The sequence below is a fragment of the Xyrauchen texanus genome, chromosome 13, assembly GCF_025860055.1.
Source record: "Xyrauchen texanus isolate HMW12.3.18 chromosome 13, RBS_HiC_50CHRs, whole genome shotgun sequence".
Classification (NCBI taxonomy): Eukaryota; Metazoa; Chordata; class Actinopteri; order Cypriniformes; family Catostomidae; genus Xyrauchen; species Xyrauchen texanus.
The window spans coordinates 17,700,565-17,723,705 of NC_068288.1; the positions used below are offsets into that span (position 1 = coordinate 17,700,565).

Below are 23,141 nucleotides of genomic sequence, written 5' to 3' on the forward strand. Positions count from 1 at the left end.
CGCAAAGAAGCCAGTGCTGCATCCATGCATTCTGTGAATGTGTGGGGTGATAAGGCTAAACTGAATGGAAGAACCCGATATTGGAAAGCTTTGTCCTGAAAGCAAACCTCAGGAACTTCCTGTGTTGTGGCAGATTTTCTATTTGAAAATTGATCATGACCAACCAATCGCGATGTTGGATTGATGGTTAGCGATGTTGGATTCACGACCGTCTTGACGGTTAGCATCTTGACGGTTAGCATCTTGCACCCTCGGAGCGATTCAAGCCTCGAAGGTCTAAAATCGGATGCAACCCCCCATCCTTCTTGGGAACCAGGAAGTATCTGCTGTAGTAACCTGACTCTCTCTCTGGAAGGGGAACATATTCTATGGCCCCTTTGACCAAGAGATTGACAGTTCTTTCCACAGTAAACATGCTTGCTCCTGTTTCACGGTAGTGGGAACCACACCATTGAAACGTGGAGGATGGCGAATTAATTAAATTCTGTAGCCTTTTTCTACTGTTCTTAGATCCACTTAGAAACAACTGCCACTAGTTTCCATGCTGCCAGGTTCTCTGAGAAGGGTATCGATTCTGACACTTGGGGATGTCGAGTGTCCTGTGTCCTGGAATATGGCAGGAAGCAACGGAACACCCAACATTTAGCTGGAAACCGCTAACTCCCGAAACACCAGAGGAGGCGGGAATGGAGCGGTTTCGTGGGGGTATCAGGAGGGTAAAGGTGGATGTTTCATGTGAAACATCCCAAGGGGGGGCTACCCCCACAAGGCTGGATGCAAAACCGTCAGGGTTTTTTTCCTTTTTAGAAATAACTGCCCTGAGGTCTTGCTTTGGGGGCTGCTGAGGGTGACGAACCGGCCCCCAGTCTTTACGAGGGGGAGCATGATTTCCGACGCTTTGTTTTTGAGCCTCCCGTCTAAAAGGACCGGGGCGGGGCTGGGTGGCTGACGGCCCCTCCCCCTGAGTGCGGCGAGGAAGGAATTGCCTGAAGGCTTCCTCGTGGCTTTTTGCCTCTTGGAACCTGTTGATAACTACATTCATAGCATCACCAAATAAGCAAGAAGGCAAAACCGGGGCATCGAGAAGGAAAACTTTGTCCTTATCTCTGATATCAGACAGGTTGAGCCATAAGTGTCTCTCTGTGCTGATTAAAGCAGACATAGACCAGCAGTCTGCTTGGTGGTGCGGAGAGACAGATCCGTGCTTGACAAAGCTCAGAGAAAGCCACTTTGTTGACCGTGTTGCCCGCACTCAGGTCCTTCAACAGATCAGCCTGGTACGCCTGTAATACTGCCATAGTGTGCAGGGCAGCACCAGCCTGACCTGCAGCCTGATAAGCCTTCCCCACAAGTGTGTAGGTGGTCCTGCACGGCTTTGTGGGGAGAGTGGATCTCTTTAGTGATGATGTCGAGCCAGGCGAGAGATAAACCACAAGTGTCTCTTTTACCGGTGGCATCAACGAATAGCTTGGCAACATGTTGATGTCGCGGGCACGAAGACACATGAAGTAAAAAGATTCCTCCATGAACGAGAAAGCTCGTCATGGAGGTCATCAAAGAAACGAACGGTCTGATATAGCATTCCCTTTTTTTTTTGGGCCACCAGACAGAAATCTGCAAATCGGTCTCTTGTTCACGTGGCCAGTCTGGCTGTAGTCTGGCCACAGCCCGAGTAACCACCTCGAGTAATTCCTCAGCTGCTTTATTATTGTGCGTGGAATGTTCAGAGGTTCAGCGTCCCCCTCGTGAACCGAAGAGGCGCCAAGGCGCGCTTCAGGCTTACGAGAAGGATCAGCTTGATCTGGGGAGAGAGCGAGCGATAGGGATGGACCCGTCTCTCGTTCCTCAGCCAGATCTATGCAAGAGCCCCACGATGAAACAGTGGGTGCTGGCTCTTGGAAGTAAGCGAGACAAGTGTGAACCATTTTGACTGTAAACAGATCGCAATGCCTGCACCCGCCCTGCTGCAACGCAAAGGCAGCATGCTCTACCCCCAAACACACAAAACTAAAAATGGTGTGTGTTCGTTTCGGCCATAGAGCATAAACATGGGAACATACACCGCTTGCTTTGTTCCCTTTACAAAAAGCTTCACTATGATGCTGCGCTGCTAAGGGCTACGGGGAACCGAGCTGAATAATGTGTGCAATACGTCAATGAACATTGACCGAAATTTATAGCCTCAGCTGATGTAATCATTAGATGCACCTGCGCCCAGGCTATAAATGGATACGTCATTAGGTGTCGTCAGAAACTCTTTTTTCAGAGCGATTCTGTTTCTGTGTGTTTTACAAAGCCTGTCAAAACTTTCTTTCCTCTGTTAGGAGTTAGAATTGGTTAGACAGTGTGCAGTGAATATTTTCCTCTTTTCTCTTCTGTTTAGAAAATATTATATATATAAATATTTCTAAAAAAAGAAAAGAAAAAAAAGAGAGAATGACTGAAAGCCACAAACACTGCATAAGTGTTTGCTCTGTTTGTTTGGGGGTAAGAGCACGCTGCTCTCGCGTTGCAGCAGGGCGGGTGCGAGCACTGCGATTTGCCTTAATAGGCAAAGTGCTTCGTGCTCGCCTCGCTTGCTTCCGGGAGTCAGCACTCACGAAAAAAAAAAAAGATCGTTCCTGGGGCTCTTGCATGGATTTGGCTGAGGAGCAAGAGACGGGTTGATCACTTTCTCTCACTCTCTCCCCAAACCCAGCTGGTCCTTCACAAGATCTCGAAGCACGTTCCGACGCTTCTTCGGATCATGAGGAGGATCGCGATTCTCTTCCCGCCTCCGAGCTTTCCGTCCGCGTTAAAAAAAATCTACGGAGGAATTGTTCGATGTTGTTACTCGTGCGGTTGCCAGATTGGACTGGCCACGTGAAAAAGAGACCCCCAAATGCTCCAAATTAGGGGATAGATTTTATCTTCCAGTCTAAGAAAGGGTACGCTTCATGGGTCCCTTCCCTTGTTTGATAACCTCCATGAAGAGCTTTTTCGCTCATGGAGAACCCCTAAAAAAAAAAAAAAAAACAATATATATTTTTTCTTCCCGTGTTCACATACCCTCGATGTCATTATATTCGACTATCGTGGGTGCTGAGGCACGGGGGTATTCAGTGATGCCACCGGTCGAAGAGACGCTTCCACGCTATCTCTCGCCGGGCTCGGCATCGTCACTTAAGAAGCCCTCTCTCCCCTCAAAACCTTGTAGGACAACCTCCACTTTAGTGGGAAGGGCTTATCAAGCAGCAGGTCAGGCTGGTGCTGCTCTGCACACTATACTGTTTTACAGGCATACCAGGCTGACCTCCTGGACGACCTGAGTGTGGGTTCTGCGCTTGACGAGCAAGCCTCAGACCCGCCTCGGTCCTGACTGAAGGGAGGCTCAAAAGCAAAGCGTGGCAAGTCGTGCTCCTCCTCCCAGGGATTGGGGACAGTCTCGCCGCCCTCGCCAGCCCCCGAAGCAAGACCTCAGGACTATAAATTCTAGTAAGAGAAAACCCTGACGGTCTTGCGCCTATATTAGGGGGTAGCTCCCCTTGGGACGGGGCGCGTGCTTCACTTCACCCCTCCCGGTACCCCCTCGAAGCCCCTCCATTCCCGCCACCTCTTGGTGTTTCGGGTTACAGAGGCTTCCGTCAAAATTGGGTGTTTTCGCTGTTCCTGCATTTTATTCAGGACGCGAAACACTTGACAACACCTCAACAGGAAGTGTTAAAATATAATACCCATCTCAGAGATCCTGGCAGCGTGGAAACTTCTTCCAGATATATTCTTTTCTGTGGGTCTTATAAGGGCGTCAGGATTTAATTCACTCGCTGCTTTTCCGTGTTTCAACGGCGTGTTCTCACTACCGTAAACCGGATTTCTTTTTATGTAAAAAAAAACTCAATCTCCTGGTTAAAGGGGCCATGGTATGTGTTCCCCTTCCAGAGAGAGAGTTAGGTTATTACACTAAATACTTTCCGTTTCCCATGGAGGGTGAGGGGTGGCGTCTGGCTTAGATCTTAAAGCTTGAACTACCCATGGGTGTTCAAGTCCAAGATGATGCCTGTCAAGACGGTCATGTCTCAAGCCCTACAACTCGTTTGGCTGGTCACTATCGATCTTATGACGCACTTCTATACTTCATTTAGAAGTTCTGCCACAACATGGAAAGTTCCTGAGGTTAACTTCTGGGGCGAAGTCTTCCAGGGTCAGGTTCTTTCACTCAGCCTAGCCCTTTTTACCCGCACATTCACAATGCATGATGTAGCGCTGGCTCCTTGCGACTCCGGGGCATCTGCATTCTGAAATATGTAGACGACTGGCTGATCCTAGCGCAGTTCCATGAACTGGCAGTTCAGCACAGGGACATCGTCTTAGCTCATCTGTTTCTCTGGGGTTGAGGCTCGACGCCAAGAAAAGCATCCTCTCTCCCACTCAGAACACTGTCTATCGGGGCATCGTATCGAGTTCAATCACAATGCGGGCACAACTGTCTCCCGCTAGGATTGAGTCCATTCAGATCACCCTGAGAAAAGTGAGGCTAGGTCAATGTTGCACTGTTATCAGTATCAACGATTTCCAGGTCTCAGGGCGACCTTGTCCACGGTGATCCCTCTGGACCTTCTGCTCATGAGACTGTTTTTGTTGTGGCCAAAAGCCAGGGGATTTCTTCCAAGGGCCAAAACCCCTAGGCTCAAAAGGGTTACGCGCCTCAGGCTTCGTTCCCTTTCTATGTGGTTCAGACCCCGGTTTTCTGCCTTGGGTCCCACTCTAGGTGCGTCTTGTTGTCGCAGGCTGCTAACGACAGACGCCTCCCTGACGGGCGGGGTAGCGGCCTTAAGTGGTCATCCAGCTTAAGGGGATAGGAGGGTCGTCAGCTTGGTTGTCACAGTCACTGTCTCGGGTTGATTGCTGTATTTCTGGCCCTGAAATACCTCCTCCTGAGGCTGCCATGTCTTGGTGCGGGTGGACAATACAGCGGTAGCCTCTTACATAAATCATTAAGGAGACCCACGTTCTTGTCAGCTGTATTTCTGACACGTCAGGTTCTCCTTAGGGCCCAGGGCAAGCACCTGTCACTCAGGTCAGTTATATCCGTGGATGCCCGTATATGGGAGCAGATTTAGGGTCCAGGCAGAAAATACCAACGGGGAAGTTAAGAACTCCCCCCTAAGGTAGTAGTTGCCCAGAGTTCGCCAGCAAGGGTTTTTGCCTCTTACTGATAGCACCGCGCTGGCCGAACAGGGCTTGGTTCTCGGAGCTAATCTCTTCCCTCGACGGCTCGCCTTGGGCGATTCCGAACAGGAAGGATCTTCTATCTCAGGCACAGGGCAATATTTCATCCCTGCCCCAAATTGTGGAATCTTTCATGTTTGGCCCCTAAGGGTACCAACTGAGGGACACAGGGCTCTCTCCTGAGGTTATCGAGACCTTTTTAAATGCCAGGCTTTTTCCACTTGGAACAAGTTTTGGTGAGATCTTAAGGCAGAAGAGGACCTCTTCGCCTCTATGAATAGCGCAATGTCTCCTCTACTTCTCCCTGAAATCACCCAGCCCCCTTGGGTCTGGACGTTAAGACACATACATGACCCAGAATGCATCTGTATGCGTTTCTTTCCCTGGTTTCTCTGCTCCCGGGAGTCTTGGCAATGTTCACCAGCAAGGGTCTTGCCTCCTATTAATGGCGCTGCGCTTGCCAAACAGGATATATTTCTCGGAGTTAATTCCTCTCCTCGACGGCTCGCCTTATGCGATTCCGAACAGGGAGGACCTTCTCATCCTTGGCCCGAATTGTGAAACCTTTCATGTCTGGCCCCTAAGGGTACCAAATGAGGTTCACAGGGTTTTCTCTTGAGGTTATCGAGACCATTTCAAGTGCTAGGGCTCCCTCCACTTGGAACTGATCTGGGTAGATTTTACAGGGCAGAAGAGGACCTCTTTGCTTCTGTTGATAGCGCAATGTCTCCTCTACTTCTCCCCGAGTCGGCCAGCAACCCCCCGCCCCTCGGGAGGGGCTGATCGTAGTAACGCATTCATAGCACAAATGCGCCTGCATGCGTTTCCCTCTACTAAAGTTCTTATTACAGAACCAGCTAACTGCCAGTTTGCTTCAGTTCTGGATTTTCTGTAGAAAGAACTGTCAGCGGGCACTTGCCTCGCCACTGCCAGGTTCTATGTGGCCACTGCAGTTTGCCATGGCTTGGTGGGCGGGGTGCCCTCAAAGAGGCATCCTTATTATTGCCCGGGCCTACGAGGCGCACGGTCAAGCTTCGCCAGTAGGTTTTAGGGCACACTCTACCAGAGGGCTCTCCTCCTCTAAAACCTTGGCTAGAGGTCTCCCTCTGCAGCAAGTTTGTAATTCGGCAGATTGTCCTCTCCACACACATTCATTAGATTTTTATAGTTTGGGTGTTCTGCCACTCCGGGCTCTTATGACCTAGAGTCGACATCTCAAACTCATGTCTGGACAAGTTTGTGATGCGGCAGGCTGGTCCTCTCCGCTCACATTCATTGGACTTTTTTAGTTTGGATGTTCTGCACTCCGGGCTCTTATGCCCTTGAGTCGACATCTCAGCTCATGCCTGAACAAGTTTGTGATGTGGCAGGCTGGTCCTCTCCACTCACATTCATCAGTTTTTATGACAAGTTTGTGTTGCGATAGGGTTCTCTTCGCACACATTCATCGAACTTTATGGGTTAGATGCTTTGCTACTCCGGACTCTTATGTCTGTGAGTCGACATCTCAGCCCATGCCTAAACAAGTTTGTGATGCGGCAGGCTGGTCCTCTCCGCTCACATTCATCAGTTTTTATGACAAGTTTGTGTTGCGATAGGGTTCTCTTCCCACACATTCATCAAACATTATGGGTTAGATGCTTTGCTACTCCGGGCTCTTATGCCCTTGAGTCGACATCTCAGCTCATGTCTGAGACCTATTGCATTTTTGTGAGTACACTGCACAACCGTAGGGGTCCGGACAGCCCCAAGTGTGGCGGCGTGGGTATTGCGTTCCTAGTAGCGCTTAGCTGCGCAGCATCATAGTGAAGCTTTTTGTAAAGGGAATGTCTCGGGTTACATGTGTAACCCTTGTTCCCTGAAAAAAGCAGAACAAGATGCTGCGCTGCTTTGCCGCACTGGGACATCCCAGGACTGCTCTTCAAAAAGAAGTATCTGACGACACCTGGTGACGTATCCATTTATAGCCTGGCCGCAGGTGCATCTAATGATTACATCAGCCGAGGCTGTAAATTCCGATCAGTGTTCATTGACGTGTTGCACACATTATTCAGCTCGGTCACAACTAGGGTTGTTCCCCGTAGCGCTTAGCAGCGCAGCATCTCGTTCCACTTTTTTCAGGGAACAAGGGTTACACATGTAACCCGAGACGTTTTTCAGTCATTCTTTTTCTTCTTTTTTTTAAAGAGAAGAGAATGAGAAAGGTTTCTGCGCACTGCCTAACAATTCTAACTCCTAACAGAGGAAAGTAGAAAGTTTCTGACAGGCTCATGAAACACACACACACAGAGTGATCTGAAGACAAAAGATCTGACGATGCACCTGTGACGCATCTATTTATAGCCCTGCTACAGGTGCATCCAATGATGTCACCGGCAGAGGCTTTAAATTCCGGTCAATTTTCATGGACGTGTTGCACACATATTCACAGCTGGTCACACCTAAAGTTGTTCCCAAAGCGCTAACTCTGCGCAGCATCATAAGTGTAGCTTTTTGACAGGGAACACGTTGTTTAAGTCTCTGAGCAACATTTCTAATGTGGGCACAGACTCAGTTTTTTCATTTCCCACCACGACGCTAGTCCTTGGGTAAGCACGACTTAATTATTAGGTTCCTTAGAGGCACCCGGAGTTTGAATCCTCCCTGGCCAAGCCTGTTCCCCTCCTGGGATCTCTCAGTGGTCCTCTTGGGCCTTCAGAGACCCCTCTTCGAACCGCTTGACTCAGTTGAGCTTGAGGCCCTCTCCTTGAGGATAGCCCTCCTGATCGCGCTAGCCTCCATCAAGAGGGTTGGGGACCTGCAAGCATTCTCTGTCAGCAAACCCTGCCTGGAGTTCAGTCCGGCAGACACCCATGTCATCCTACGACTGTGACCGTGCTATGTGCCCATGGTTCCTATGACCCCCTTCAGGGACTGTGGAGTGGAGGGAGGCGAGGCCGGGCTAGAATGTTGCACGCCCGGTCCCCAATCGGCCTGATGGGGCGCGCGAGGGATAAAGACGGCCGGTGACGAGGGTTCGAGAGAGAGAATTACGGGCATGTCCGTCGTGTGTGTTTATGTTTGTGCTTTTGGTTTTAAGTTTAATTAAATATTATTTATATTGACAAGCCGGTTCTCGCCTCCTCCTAGCCCATCATTAACCCCCTTACATTGGTGCTGCAAACCCGGGAAGGTGGAGGGATGCCCGTCGCATATTCCTCGACACTACCGTCCACCCAGGGGAGCGCCACTACAATCTGCCGGGTGACAGAGTAGCCCGACCGACCGGACACAGGGAACGACCGTCGTCCGCGGGGTGAGTGGGGACTGGATTCCCTGACCTCCTGGAGCGATGGAGCCGCTGCCAGGGGCGAAGGAGTGCCCTGCCATCCCCCAGAAACGCGGAGGGGTCAAGGTTAAACCACCGTCTGTGAGGGGAGGAGGGAAGTAACCCCCAGATCGCCTGGAATGGTAGGTCCGCTGCCAGGGGCGGAGGAATGTCCCCTAGGTGCCGCCAGAAAAGCGGAGGGGCGTCCTGTCAGCTGGGGGTCGGAGATTTGACTCCGGTTCGCCCGGAGAGGAGCGGCTGTCGTCCGCCATAGAGAGTGGCGTAGTGTTCGAGGACCACGCGACGGTACATTAGAGAACCGGTGAGTGAGCTTCTTCTCTCCTCTCTCTCTCTCTGTCGCAACGTGTTGGCCTTTTCCCTCGCCTATTTTTTGTTGTTGTTGTTTTCCCCTCCTGTCTCCTCCCAGGTCGAGTAAGGCGGGGATGACCTGACGGGGCGCAAAGAACGCCCCTCCCCACGGAAGGGGGGGGGTGTAGGTCATGCCGGTAGCACTCCGGTCTGAGGTAACGCCGGGAGGAATGTGGAGCAGAGGGGGGCAGGGCTGGGCTAGAATGTCGCACGCCCGGTCCCCAATCGGCATGATGTCCCCAATCGGCATGCCGGTTCTCGCCTCCTCCTTGCCATCATTAACCCCCTTACAGGGACCAAGTAGTGAACCAGCAAGCGAAGCTGCCCCGAGAGGAGGCAGACCCAGCCTTTTCGTTGCGGTACGTGATTTGCATACTTATGTGGACTGCAAGCAGAGCTTTAATGTTCTGAGCAGCTCTTTGTCTGCTTTGGTGCACAGCAGAGAGGGAACACTGTCTCCAAACAGAGGCTTTCCCACTGGGTCATTGATGCCATAGCCTATCACACCAAGGCATATCACACCAAGGCCGTGCCTGCCCCCTTACGGGTTCAAGCACACTCTACGAGAAGTGTGGCATCCTCGTTGGCACTGGCCAATTACGAGATATTACAATTTCAGGGCTGAGTCAGTCTCGTCCCTTGTTTTCTCAGGTCCGAGTCAGTAGAACTCAGTAACGTGGAACAACTGACCGTGTGTACCGCTTTCACATAGCGCCTTTTCCCTCCACTGAGGCGCTCACATGCGCTCTTATCCCAGGAGATCCCACTAACTCGGCTCCTGGATGACTCCTCCCTAGCCCTCATGTCCATGAATTCAGCTGAGGAATTCCCCGATCAGACCCACTACGGGTACTGAAACTACTCTGTAATGGAATAGGTGCTCCACAGGATGGGCCCCTGTGTGGATTAATCCACTTGTGTGTATTTTCCACGGTACAGTCCCCTTAGGAGCGGACCGCATTTCCCTTGGGAAGTCCCCTTGGGCAGTCTAGGTTACTATTGTAACCTTCGTTCCCTGATGGAGGGAACGAGACATTGTGTCCTCCCGGCCATGATGCTGAACTGTTATGGCCGAACCTCATTTTCGGCTCCTTAGGGCAAAAGCCTGAATGGACAGACTCATTTCCCTCCCTTTATACCTAAATGTACGTGGCGGGACATGCAAATTCTGTCTGCCAATTTCTCATTGGCCTTTTCTCAAGTTCAGAGATGCATGAGGCACTCAAGAGAGACACCTAGTGTCGCTTCTTCGACACAACGTCTCGTTCCCTCCATCAGGGAACGGAGGTTACAATAGTAACCTAGACGTTCTTTCTTACCAAACCCATTCCGGCATTGGAATGGGTTTCCCCGTTATTTTCACTAGTTTGTCTCCAACAGGAAAGGGATTAACGGCCCAATATTAACCTCTGAAGTAGGGAAGACTACTCCTTTTGCATTTGATTTACACAGGTGTTTTTTAGATATTCTGACTGCTTTATAATCCCATATAAAAGGAATATTTTTTACTATAATTTTGCAAATAACTTTAACGGTGTGAGAATTGGAATGAAATAAATAAATATAAGAATCGAGGTAGAGTCACCATTTTGATTGCATTAATCTTTCCTGCCATAGACATAGGTAAAGTCCTCCAAAATTTAAGATTATTTTTCAGCTGATTCATTTTTATATGCCCATTTGTTTTAAGTAATGCATCTGCAGATCTTGTAATTGTTTAAATGGAGAAGAATTAAAAAAACATTTGTCAATATACAACATTCTGCCTAATACTTTCTTCCAGGGGTTCCATCGCTAGTGCAAATAGATAGGGGGAAAGGGGACAGTCTTGTCTTGTTCCCTTATATGAGAATGGGGTTTACAATGTCAAATTTGTAAGAACCGAAGCCTCCGGTTTATCATACAAGATATTGATCTATTGGATGAAATTGGCCCAAAATCCAAATATTTTAAGCATAGCAAACATGAAAGGCCATTCAATTTGATCAAATGCATGTTTTGCATCTAATGAAATCAAGCATGCTTTAGTTACGTGTTTTGTATACATTATATTATAAAGACGTCTCAGGTTCGACTGTATGTGTCGATAAATCCAGTCTGATCTTGATTTAAGATTAAACATATATCATTTTTCAGCCTATCCTTCATTCCATTGGAATAAGCGAGATTGGGTGATATGAGGACATCTTCATTTTATCCCTTCTGGTATTATAAATTCCTCCTCTAACATTCTAACAGCTTTATGTTAGATAAAAATGTATTTAACAGGTGGTTTACTTCGGCACATCTGCGCACACAAAATTTACATTCAGTGTGTGCCACTGCCACCTCCTGAGTGGTATTGTGTTTATCCTCCACAGTGTGTAGCTGACCATCTCCCCCAGCTTCCTGTTCTCCCTCCTTAGTGTGAAGCTGATCACTTTTTCCAGCCTACTGTTCTCTCTCCTCAGTGTGTAGCAGACCATCTCCTCAAGCCTGGTGGTCCATAGTATCAGCTGGCTGTAGTGTGTGTTTCCTTATTTGTTCCCGCTTCATCTCGCAGAGCATGCAGTGTCTGTGTGGCTCAGATGTAAGGATGGTGCCCAGTCTGGGTCAGTCTCCATCATCTCGTATGCAGGTTGACCTGAAATAACATGAAAATTTTTTTAGCTAGCTACATAACATAGGACCAGAGGTGTTAAAAGTACTTTAAAATTAAGTTCAAGTATGGATACTGAGTGAAAATTTTAATAATCTAAAACTCAAAATATTTACACCCCTGCATAGGATGATTGCATGACATTTTACAGTATTAATAAGACCAGATTAACCCATGTCTGCTTTCCTGCTCCCTGGTTGTCTGTTGTCTAATAGCATGAATAATCCAAAACAACACGTGGATATAACCTTAGTTACTTTATAAAATAGAAAATAAGCACATCTGTAAATGTTACTGAAACAAAAATGTTTTTAATTACCTTATTGAAAATATAGACACAAACATACATAAACCCAGTACATCTGATGCCTCTGTTATCTCTGCTACCTGCTTTCCTTAGCCCTTTTTCCTGGAGGGAAACCTAAAAAATCTTGCCTCATTTTCAAATTTTTTACCTTTTCTATCGTGTGACTTATTGGTGCAGCTTTTCACACAACACGAATGTACCAGGATTTAAACAATGTTTCTCATGCTTGTTCAATGAACCATAAACAATTTATGAACATACACCTGTGGAATGGTCGTTAGGATACTAACAGCTTACAGACAGTAGGCAATTACGGTCAGTTATAAAAACTTAGGACACTAAAGAGACCTTTCTACTGACTCTGAACAACACTAAAAGAAAGATGCTCACAGTCCCTGCTCATCTGAGTGAACATCCCTTAAGCATGCTGCATGGAGGCATGAGGACGGCAGATGTGGCCAGGGCAATAAATTGCAATGTCCGTACTGTGAGACATGTAAGACAGCGCTACAAGGAGACAGGAAGGACAGCTGATTGTCCTTGCAGTGGCAGACCACGTGTAACAACACCGGCACAGGGTCAGAACAACAACTGTTACACCAGGAATTTACAATCCCTCCATCAGTGCTCAGACTGTCCGCAATAGGCTGAGAATAGCTGGACTGAGGGCTTGTAGGCCTGTTGTAAGGCAGATCCGCCTTCAGGTGTGGCAGCCCAGTCCGAGGCCGAGTGTTAGGCTTAAATGGAACATTCCAATCGTCCCTCAACAGTCGCAGCTTGATGACTGGTTCCTGGGTTTTGCACATCGTTCACGGCCACACCCCCCCAGTCCCATTCTTCCCAGAAGTGCACGATGAGCTGACATGGTCGTGGAGGGCAACTTTTACTGCCTGAATGAGATCCTTCAGCTTGTCTGCTCTCACTACCCTCGATGGGGGGACGGCCGAGGGTTATGCCACGATATCCCAGGTGGAGAAAGCGATCGCGGCATACCTGTGCCCACTGAGCACTACCACCTGGCGGAGTCGCCCGGCACTCCCCTTCCGAGCCTTTAGGATGACACCGTCCCTGAAGACAAAAGCCTACAGCACTGCTGGGAAGGCCGCTTCTGCCCTAGCCAAGGCTTTGAAAGAGCTAAACGAGGTTAGTTCTGATCCCGGTGTGTTAAAAGAACTGCACTCGGCGACCGACCTCGCCCTCCGAGTGACTAAGGTCACAGCATGCACATCGGGCAGATGATGTCCACACTTGTGGTCCAGGAGCGGCACCTGTGGCGTTGATGAGTTGCTCGATCGGTTGGGCACTGCTCGCTTTTATTCAACATTGGATTTGAAGAAGGGTTATTGGCAGATACCCTTGTCACCAATTTCCAGCAAAAAAACAGCCTTCTCCACGCCGTTTGGATTACGTCAATTCGTAACACTTCCGTTCGGATTGTTTGGGGCCCCGGCTACGATTCAGCGTCTCATGGATCGGATCCATGAGCTGTATGCGATCCTCAGACCGCATACAGCTTACGCCGCTGCCTATTGGCATATGCAGCATCTGAGGGCGGTTCTGAGATCGCTGCGACAAGCCGGACTCACAGCAAACCCAAGGAAGTGCGCCGCTTTTACATTCACCCAATTTCTCTCTCCGTTTTGTGTTACAGACGGACGCTTCAGACAGGGGGCTGGGGGTCGTGCTCTCGCAGGTGGTGGAGGGGGAGGAGCGCCCGGTGCTCTACATTAGCCGCAAGCTCTCATTGAGGGAGACTAAGTACAGCACCGTAGAGAAGGAATGTCTGGCCATCAAGTGGGCGGTCCTCACTCTCCGTTACTACCTGTTGGGGTGGGCCTTCACCCTCTATTCAGATCATGCCCCACTCCAGTGACTTTGCCGCATGAAAGACACCAACGCGCGGATTACCTGTTGGTATCTGGCTCTTCAGCCATTTAAGTTCAAGGTGGTCCACAGACCGGGAGCGCAGATGGCGCCCACCGATTTCCTTTCCAGAAATGGGGGTGGGAGTGGTAGGCAGTCTGGATGTCTCCCCGGCCTGAGTCGGGCGGTGGGGATATGTGGCAGCGGGTGCGTGGTCAAGCATCCGCCTGGAGAGAGAAAGAGCAGTAAGGGCGCTTATACCTGAGCTAAATTATGCCTAGCACCTGTTTCTGATTACAGTGAACACGGGGAGAGCAGCATAAAAGAGCGTCATAGCCAGTAGATCAGGAGTCTGGATCAGAGAGAGAGTTCTGTGTAATGTTACATTATAAAACATAAACGTTATATGTGTGAAATTGAAGCTGTCATCTGGCGTGAAAGCTAAATAAAAAGACTACTCACTTGAGATAAAGAAACCTGTTGTCTGCTGTGGAGTCCTTACAGTCAGCTACACACTGAGGAGGGTACATACAATACCACTCAGGAGGTGGCAGTGGCACAGACTAAATGTAACTTATGTGTGCACAGATATGCAGAAGTAAACCACCTGTTGGAAGAAAACAGACAGCTGTGGGGTGAACTCAATGAGTACAGGATGTCTGATGTTTTTTTTTTTGGATATGATGATGATAAAGTAAAGTACTATATGTGTGAAGCTTCACTCAGTGTGAAGCTGTTCACTTTCTCCAGCCTCCTGTTCTCCCTCCTCAGTGTTCAGTTTCAGTTTATTGTCCCCTAAGGGAAACTTGTCTTGCAGCCAGGTAAACATACAAGTGACACAACAGGTAGCCTAAACACCACATACACATACCAATAAACAACACAACTACTAGTTAAAAACACTGTTACGGTATTACCCATCTATGTCATAGAATTGTGCAAATTTAGCAACGGAATTGCACTTGGTATAAAAGAGTTCTTAGTCCTATTGGACTTAAAACAAGGGACTCTAAATCTCCGACCTGAGGGGAGGACCTCAAAAGAACAATGAAGGGGATGATTTACACAGTCCAATATGGCATCTGCTTTCCTCATAACCTGCCTCTCATAAATATTTGTCAAGGAAACCTGTGGACAGCCTATTAATTTACCAGCCACCTTCACAATATGGCGTAGATTATTTTTCTCCCTCAGGCTGATGCCCCCATACCAGGCAATAAAAGCAAAAGTAAGAACAGATTCAATAAAAGATTTATAAAATAAATACAGGATAACCTTATCGACATTAAAAGAATTAAGCTTCCTTAGGAAGTACAATCGTTGTTGTCCCTTTTTGCAGATAATCTCTGTATTAATGTTAAATTTGAGTTTACTGTCTATCACAGTACCCAGGTATTTATACTGCTCTACCACCTCTATGCTTATTCCTTTTATATAGGTGGGTAGAGGAGAACCAGGTTGTTTTCTCCTAAAATCTATAAACATATCCTTGGTTTTAGAGGTGTTAAGCTGGAGAAAAGAACTGTCGCACCAACTGACAAACTCATCGACCACTGGCCCATGCTGAGATTCATGTTTCTGCAGTAAACTGACAATAACTGTATCATCAGCATATTTCAGGATGTGTCTATTACTATACTGGCTCCTACAATCGTTAGTGTAGAGGATGTATAGTAGAGGTGAAAGTACACAACCCTGCGGGGAGCCAGTGGAAGAGACACGCCTCTCAGAAAGACAACCATTCACCTTAACTCGCTGTGTTCTATTTGTTAAAAAATCCATAATCCAGCTCACAAGATTACTCTCAATATTAAATTCTGATAATAATTTACTAACTAAGACATGTGGCTGGATAGTATTAAAAGCAGAAGAAAAATCTAAAAACAAAAGCCTGGCGTATGTACCAGGACCCTCTAAATGTCTATAAAGCTGATCTAAAAGTGCAATCTGTGCATCCTCTACCCCCCTGCTAGCCCTGTATGCAAATTGGCTGGGGTCCAGGGCCCCACCCACCCTGAACAGCAAAAGTCGCTTTACAATCCTCTCAAATGACTTCATGACCAGTGAAGTCAATGCCACTGGTCTGAAGTCATTTAATGTACTTACAGAGTTGCCCTTTGCCACTGGAACTATAATAGACTCTTTCCAAGCCATTGGGACCCTTCCCTGTTCCCAGGACATCTCAAAGATGTCAACAAACACCCCGCAGAGCTGCTCTGAACAGCACTTCAACAATCTCCCAGTAATTCCATCTGGTCCTGGACTCTTATTTACCTGAGTTCTATTAAATACAGACCTAACCTCCTCCTTTGTAATTGAGAAAGGAATGGATTCTACCTGGGCCTGTTCCTCGATTAATTTCTTTAGTTTGTCTGAAAAGTCATGAATATCAAAACGTGAAAAAAAGATGTTCAACGCTTCAGATAACTCGCTATCATATTTATACATTGCCAATTGGACTAGTTTATTATGTGTTTTTTGCAAACCTATCATTCTTTTCACACCATCCCATGCTACCTTCAAGTTGTTACTGCCCAATCTTTCCTCTATCTTATTTTTATATTGCAATTTAGCCTTCTTGGTTTCTGCTCTGACCTCCTTAGTTGCCTCCCTAATTTCACGCTCATTCCCATTATGAAAAGCCCTATGTTTTTTCATTAACACTTGTTTTAGTGAGCTAGTGACCCATGGCTTATTATTTGTATACACTTTGACATACTTTTTGGGAATAATAAAATCCACACAAAAAGAAATATAACAACATACAGCGTCAACAAGCTCATCAATATCAGCAGCAGAGTCAATGAAGACAGACCAATCGGTGCAATCAAAACAACCTTGTAATTTCAGAAGGTCTCAATCTCTCTAGTTTTGACATCCCCCCTTTTAAGCATAGGTCTATACACCGGGATGAGATTAATAATACAGTGATCTGAGGATCCTATGGGAGCCAGAGGGGAGGCTTTATAAGCCTCTTTAATTGAACCATAGCACTTGTCCAAAGTTTTATTTTTCCTAGTTGGACATGTGACATATTGATAAAAATTGAGGGTTTTACTCAGTTTACAGTTATTAAAATCCCCCATAAGCAGACACGGGGCATCCGGGGAAAGAGATTGAAGTCTTTGAGTCACTTTGCGAATAATATCGGCAGCAGTTTGTGTGTTTGCTTTAGGGTGAATATATATTACAGTCACAAATATCTGGGGAAATTCTCTCGGGAGATAGAACGGGCGAACAGAGATGGAAAGTAGTTCGATGTCAGGAGTGCATATCTTTTCCCTGACGGTGATGTTCCTACACCACCGCTGGTTTATGTATACACACGCACCACCACCCTGAGATTTCCCCGTGGCTTCTGCGTCTCTATCCAACCTGACAGGTGCCCCAAAGCCGCTGATTGAGAAGTCGGTGTCTTTAGACGACAGCCACGTCTCACTGAAGGCCATAATACAGGCATTCCTGTATTCCTGTAAATAGTTTGAGTTTGCTTGAAGCTCATCAATCTTGTTTCTGAGCGACTGAGCATTTGCGAGTATTATTGAAGGGAGTGGAATACGGCGTATTTTTTGTCGTTTTAACCGAAGTCGGACGCCACCTCTCCTTCCTCGCTTCCTCTCTTTGCGAGAGTTTTTGCGATCATTTCCAGGAGACCTGTGCCTAGAGATCTCAGCTAGAATGTCTTCAGATACAAGCGGGTCCAGATATATATTTCCCATACACGGATTGTCCCATCGCATCAAACATTCTCGAGAGTATGTCCTTACCGGCTCACGTTGCTGGCTGCGTTCGCCTTGGACATAGTAAATCCATAAAGTCCATAAGATAACAGTGTAGTATATCTCCATGGCGACTGTTTGAATGAACAATAATATCTAGTCCATTTTCATCAAACAACGAATCAAAAACAGGAAACTTACAGCACTTCTAACAACAAAACGCAGACAAACAAACACACCTGCTGCTTGTTGCCACAGCAAGAGTAGCGCCAGTGTGAAGCTGATCACTTTCTCCAGCCTCCTGTTCTCCCTCCTCAGTTTGTAGCTGAACATCTCCTCCAGTCTGGTGGTCCATTGTATCAGCTAGGTGTTGTGCGTGTGTGGCGTGGGGACGTGGTCATGTGTCGGTCTGTGGGAGAGAGAGAGCAGTAAGGCTTGTCACCTGGTTTTTAATTAACCCTAACACCTGTGTCTTGTTATAGTGATGTGTAACAACACCTGCACGGGATCAGTACATCCGAATATCACACCTGTGGGACAGGTACAGGGTGGCAACGACAACTGCCCGAGTTACACAAGGAATGCAAAATTCCTCCATCAGTGCTCAGATTGTCTGCAATAGGCTGAGAGAGGCTGGACTGAGGGCTTGTAGGTCTGCTGTAAGGCAGGTCATTACCAGACATCACCGGCAACAACTTCACCTATGGGCACAAACACACCTTCGCTGGACACAACAGGACTGGCAAAAGGAGCTCTTCACTGATGAGTCCTTGTTTTGTCTCACCGGGGGTTATGGTCAGACTCGCGTTTATCATTGAAGGAATGAGTGCTACACCGAGGCCTAAGAAGAGCCCATTTCTCAATTCCATTGAGCATGTCTGGGACCTGTTGGATAGGAGGGTGAGGGCTAGGGCCATTCCCCCAGAAATGTCCGGGAACTTGCAAGAATGGGGTAACATCTCACAGCAAGAACTGGCAAATCTGGTGCAGTCCATAATGAGGAGATGCACTTCAGTACTTAATGAAGCTGGAGGCCACACCAGATACTGACTGTTACTTTTGACCCCCCTTTGTTCTGGGACACATTATTCCATTTCTGTTAGTCACATGTCTGTGAAACTTGTTCAGTTTATGTCTTAGTTGTTGAATCTTTTCATGTTCATGAAAATATTTACACATGATAAGTTTTCTGAAAATAAAAGGAGTTGAAAGTGAGAGGATGTTTAGTTTTTGCTGAGATTATATCTATATATATATATGGGGTGGTGATTAGGAAATGAGGGACAGGTTTGCAGGTAGGTGGTGAGATCAGGTTATGCAGGTAGCAGGAAAACCAGGTTTACTGAAGGGTAGGGGGGAGAGGCATGAATGGCATGAAGAAACTGGGTATATGAAATGACAGGCAAGGTGATGAAATGACTATCTGGTTCTGGACATGGTGACATTACAAATTTCATGACTTAAAAGACTATGTTTATGCAAATTAAAGTAGAAGGTAATTGGAAATTTCAAATAATGATGATGATTGATTTTGCATAATAATGCTGCATCATGCATGTATAGTGTGTTGTATGTTTTTCTCGTGCATTCTTCTAAGTTTTTCTTCTGTTTTTAACAGGTTGGGACCAACATAGTTGAATACTTGGGGGAGGCTGAGATCTCTAAACCCTTCCCCTTTATCCTTGGCCTCAGAGACAACAGTCAGTGCCATCAATCATTTGTTGTTGTTGGCAGACAGGCACTACAGTAGAACACTCACTGAGTTGTGGACACATGCTTTAAGCTTTTTTATGTTTTGGACATTCATTTCCCAAAGCAATGCACACCAGTGTGGGAATTTCTGCAGACCGTTGTCTACAATATCCCTGGAACAGAATCCCCTTTCAATAAGACAGCTGTGTGGTTATTTGTCCTGCTAAGTAATACTAGAACCACAACATTTGTATAGGCTATGTGAGTTTGTAGGAAGAAGAAAGTTGTTAAACCTACCTTAATTTTTGGTTTGATGCTCCACTATCTTCACCAGCTGGTTGCAGACTTAAATTTGACCAAGCTGTTAATGCATTTTATACTTGTGCCACTGTGTTCTTGTTCCACTTTATGTTAACCTTGTTGTTGTAATGTTAATGTACTGTTTTAAAGATTTGTGAACATTGTGAAATTGGATGAATTGAGATTTATGTTTTAGGTTTATATGCTATTTTATTGTTCATTGAGAATGAAAATATACTTCAGCTTTCTCAATGAAACTGTGACATACTCTCTGCAGTAATGCAAAGTACCCCTGAGTTATTACAAACTCACAAAAACTGGAAAAAATACTGATATGGTCCTTTCAAACACTTCATACACAGCTTGAAACACATTACCTACACATCGGGTTGTTGCAACCCAGCAAAAACTTATCACTTCCTATAAGATAAGTTAGAAAATCAACCCACAGAGTTGGGTGATTGTACAATCCAACATGCTATGTCAAAATAACCCACGCTTGGGTTTGTCCATATTTGGCCCAGCCATTTGTTGCTAACCAACCCAAATTGGGAATTTTCAACCCAACGTTTTTTAGTGCGAGTACAGTTCTCACTTTAGATTAGGTGAGAAAAATGCTTAGTTAGCAATTAGTCAATGCTTTACAACCTATGTATTAAGTAATAATTGCTTTAACAGTAGGTAATACTAAAATCATAACAAATACATTAATTACATTTAAATGTAAATCTAATTAATTAAATAATTTCTTTATTTACTATGAATTCATACCTTGTTCATGTTTAAAGAAACATTATCAATCATTATAAATTAACCAATTAAACGATAATAGATAATTTGCTACAGTGAATATAAACAAATAACAAACTATTTGTATGTAGCTTATTAATGTAGGAACAATAGTTCATAAATGATCAATTGACTATAAACTAATGCTTTACAAATACTTTATTCCTTGTAGTTATTTTAAAGTGTTACCAATTTTCATTCTTTTTAAATGTATTTATATAGGCTTGCACAAGAGCAGTTGTTACAAAGCAGCTAAACATTTATTTTATTTAATATTTTATGTGCATGTGCAAGAGAATATCACATCAATTCAACAGTTTACATTTCAGATTTACTATACTAAGCACTAGATATGTACAGAATGCCAATTTTTTTCAAGAATTCCACAATTTCTTTAAATATTGTTATAAAGAACCCAATCTGATGAAAATTCATACGTAATTTACGAGTTACGTAAATTGGTCTCATATGATGTTGTTCGCATAAACTCATACGACTTCATCACATGCAAATTCCCGGATGTCAAATGCGGAAGCGCGAGTTCTGCACACGAGGTGTTAAAGACATACTTATTAATATTATGCCCATAACCAAATCTAAACTTATCTAAACTTAACCAATCAGTAGAGCATATTAGATGGAAACGATGTCCAGCGACATCATTGGCTGTAGTGAAATTTGTAGTAATTCAAAAGAGTGCAGTCGCACGTTATCATATGAATTGGGCAAATTTAGAAAAGTCGTATGAATCCTGACAATTTTACCATGAGAGTGTGTTGAGTGTAAAACTATTTGAATCATGATTTAGTATTAAATAAATTAAATTCTTAAATAAGTATGGTTGTGATGTGCTACACCATGAGTAATAACTGGTTCCTGTTTACCAACACTGCTCATGCAAAACTATTCAGCAATCTTGAGGCCCCCACACCAGAAGGTCTGTGGTCTGTAGCAACTTCCTGCTCATCACCAGCTCTGCAGCTATAATTGTTTTTCACAGTAAATTACGTTATTGAACAGAACATAAAGTCTGAACAGATGTGCACACACTCTTGACCACCACAAACCCAATTCTAGTCAAGACGAGCTAAACTCTTTAACTCATCTCACTGTACTGAGTTTCATTCTCTCTATGCATAAACAACACCAAATCATTAAATTCTGCTGACTTTGACAAAAGCACATTTTTTCTGGAGTATGAGTAGCATTCATGTAACTATTGCCTAAGCATTTCTTCCAGTAACCGTTCAGAACAAACGCTAAAAAGCAAAACACATCACAACAAATATAGCAGATAGCTGGTGTCTTGAGACACGATTTTATCAGTTGAAGAAGTTTATTTTTTTTATTGACACGGCATCAAAAAATGCAGTGCTCCCGCGAGAGATCCTAAAAACACTGTGAAACATGATGCAGTGGTCAAAAGACATCTATCTAGCGAATGTTTACATGGACAAACTATTGAATAACAGTGTGAGCAGACGCAAAAACTTGTTCAGTTTGAACAGCCCCTTGTTCACCTTTGTTTCTCAAAGTTACCTCTCAAAAAGACAGCCTTTTGTTTCAGTAGATTGTAGGTAATTTCCCACTTTATCCAGCATAGTTTGTTCTGTTCTACTGTGTGAGAAACCACTCCAAATGTTTCAGAGAGTGCTCTGAACGAATTGTACTGAATCACAAATCGATTCAGACAGTTTCCTATCTGTCACTCACTCGACGTTGTGTCGATAAGTTGACACTAGAGGTCACCCTTGGGAGCCCGGACATCTCTGATCTTTGAGATGTCTGGTATAAAAGGAGTGCTGCTTGCAAACACACACTCAGATTTCCTTCTTCGGAACCGAGCGGACGTATTCACAGAGCTGAATTTAGTTCTCCCCCTCTCACACAACGGTTGTGCTGTGTAAACATCCCTGGGCACTTTGACAGCAGAGCAGAACTTCTTATATATATATTAGGGCTGTCAATCGATGAAAAAATGTATCTAATTAATTACATGGTGTCCCGATTAATTAATCGTGATTAATCACATTTAATCGCATATACAAATATTTGCTGAGAAAGTCGCTCCTATAAATGGAAGCGCAGCATAGTTCTAGCGGGAAGACTAGCAGCTGTACATCATCACATCATTAGCTGGGTAACTCCTAGCCAATCGCATGTAAGCCATTGCTTTATAAGTCTGCTCACAATCTATCACATTGCTGTTTCAGTGCGTTGTCTGGTGCGTGCTCTTCGCATCTACTTGGATCACACGCAGAGCTTTAGAAGCTCCAAGCAGCTGTCTCCAAATAGAGGATCGCTCACTGGGTCATGGATGCCATTACTATGGCATACCATGCCCAGCATGTGCCGCCCCCTGCTGGCCAGCGAGCTCTCTCTACCAGGGGCGCCTTGGGCCTTTTCCCACAGCGCCTCTCTAGCAGACATCTGTAGAGCTGCGGGCTGGGCAACACCTAACACCTTTGTGAGGTTCTATAACCTCAGGGTTGAGCCACTATGATCTGTTATCAGATGACACAAACAGGTAAGTTCGGGTCAGCTGTCTAGGTGTACTGCTTGTGCATAGCGCCTTTCCCCTCCCTTGAGGTGAAGATGTGTGCTCTTTTCCCAGTTGCGTTCGCAAAAATGTGTCCATTCCAAAAGTGTGAACCCTGGACGTTATTCCTCCTTAGCTCAGCGGCCAATGAGTCTTCGGAGAGGCTCACCACCGCCCCAGTACATGCGTCACTTAGGCCCCCGTACTGAGGTAAATGCTCCACAGAGTTCTGCCCGTCTCGCACCACCAGTCTGCGTAACCCAGTTCAGCTCTTGTAGCGTGTTCCATAGGGATCCCTAGTGTCAATTTATCGACACAACATCAAGTGAGTGACAGATAGGGAACATCATGGTTAATGATGTAACCTCCGTTCCCTGATGGAAGGAACAAGATGTTGTGTCCCACTTGCC

At 45.8% G+C, this 23,141-nt stretch overlaps 1 protein-coding gene across 2 annotated transcripts in view; it reads left to right on the top strand.

Moving 5' to 3' along the window:
• The window catches only part of LOC127653882 (uncharacterized), a 69,846-nt gene extending 49,866 nt beyond the window's left edge, over positions 1 to 19,980 (top strand). For both annotated transcript variants that reach the window (XM_052140696.1, XM_052140697.1), the window contains one exon: positions 19,030 to 19,980. Coding sequence is in view for 1 of the 2 variants with exons in the window: in XM_052140697.1 (XP_051996657.1) it covers positions 19,030 to 19,161 (132 nt within the window). In the remaining variant the exon portion in view is untranslated. The remainder of the gene's footprint in view (positions 1 to 19,029) is intronic.
• The last annotated feature ends 3,161 nt before the right edge of the window (positions 19,981 to 23,141 follow it).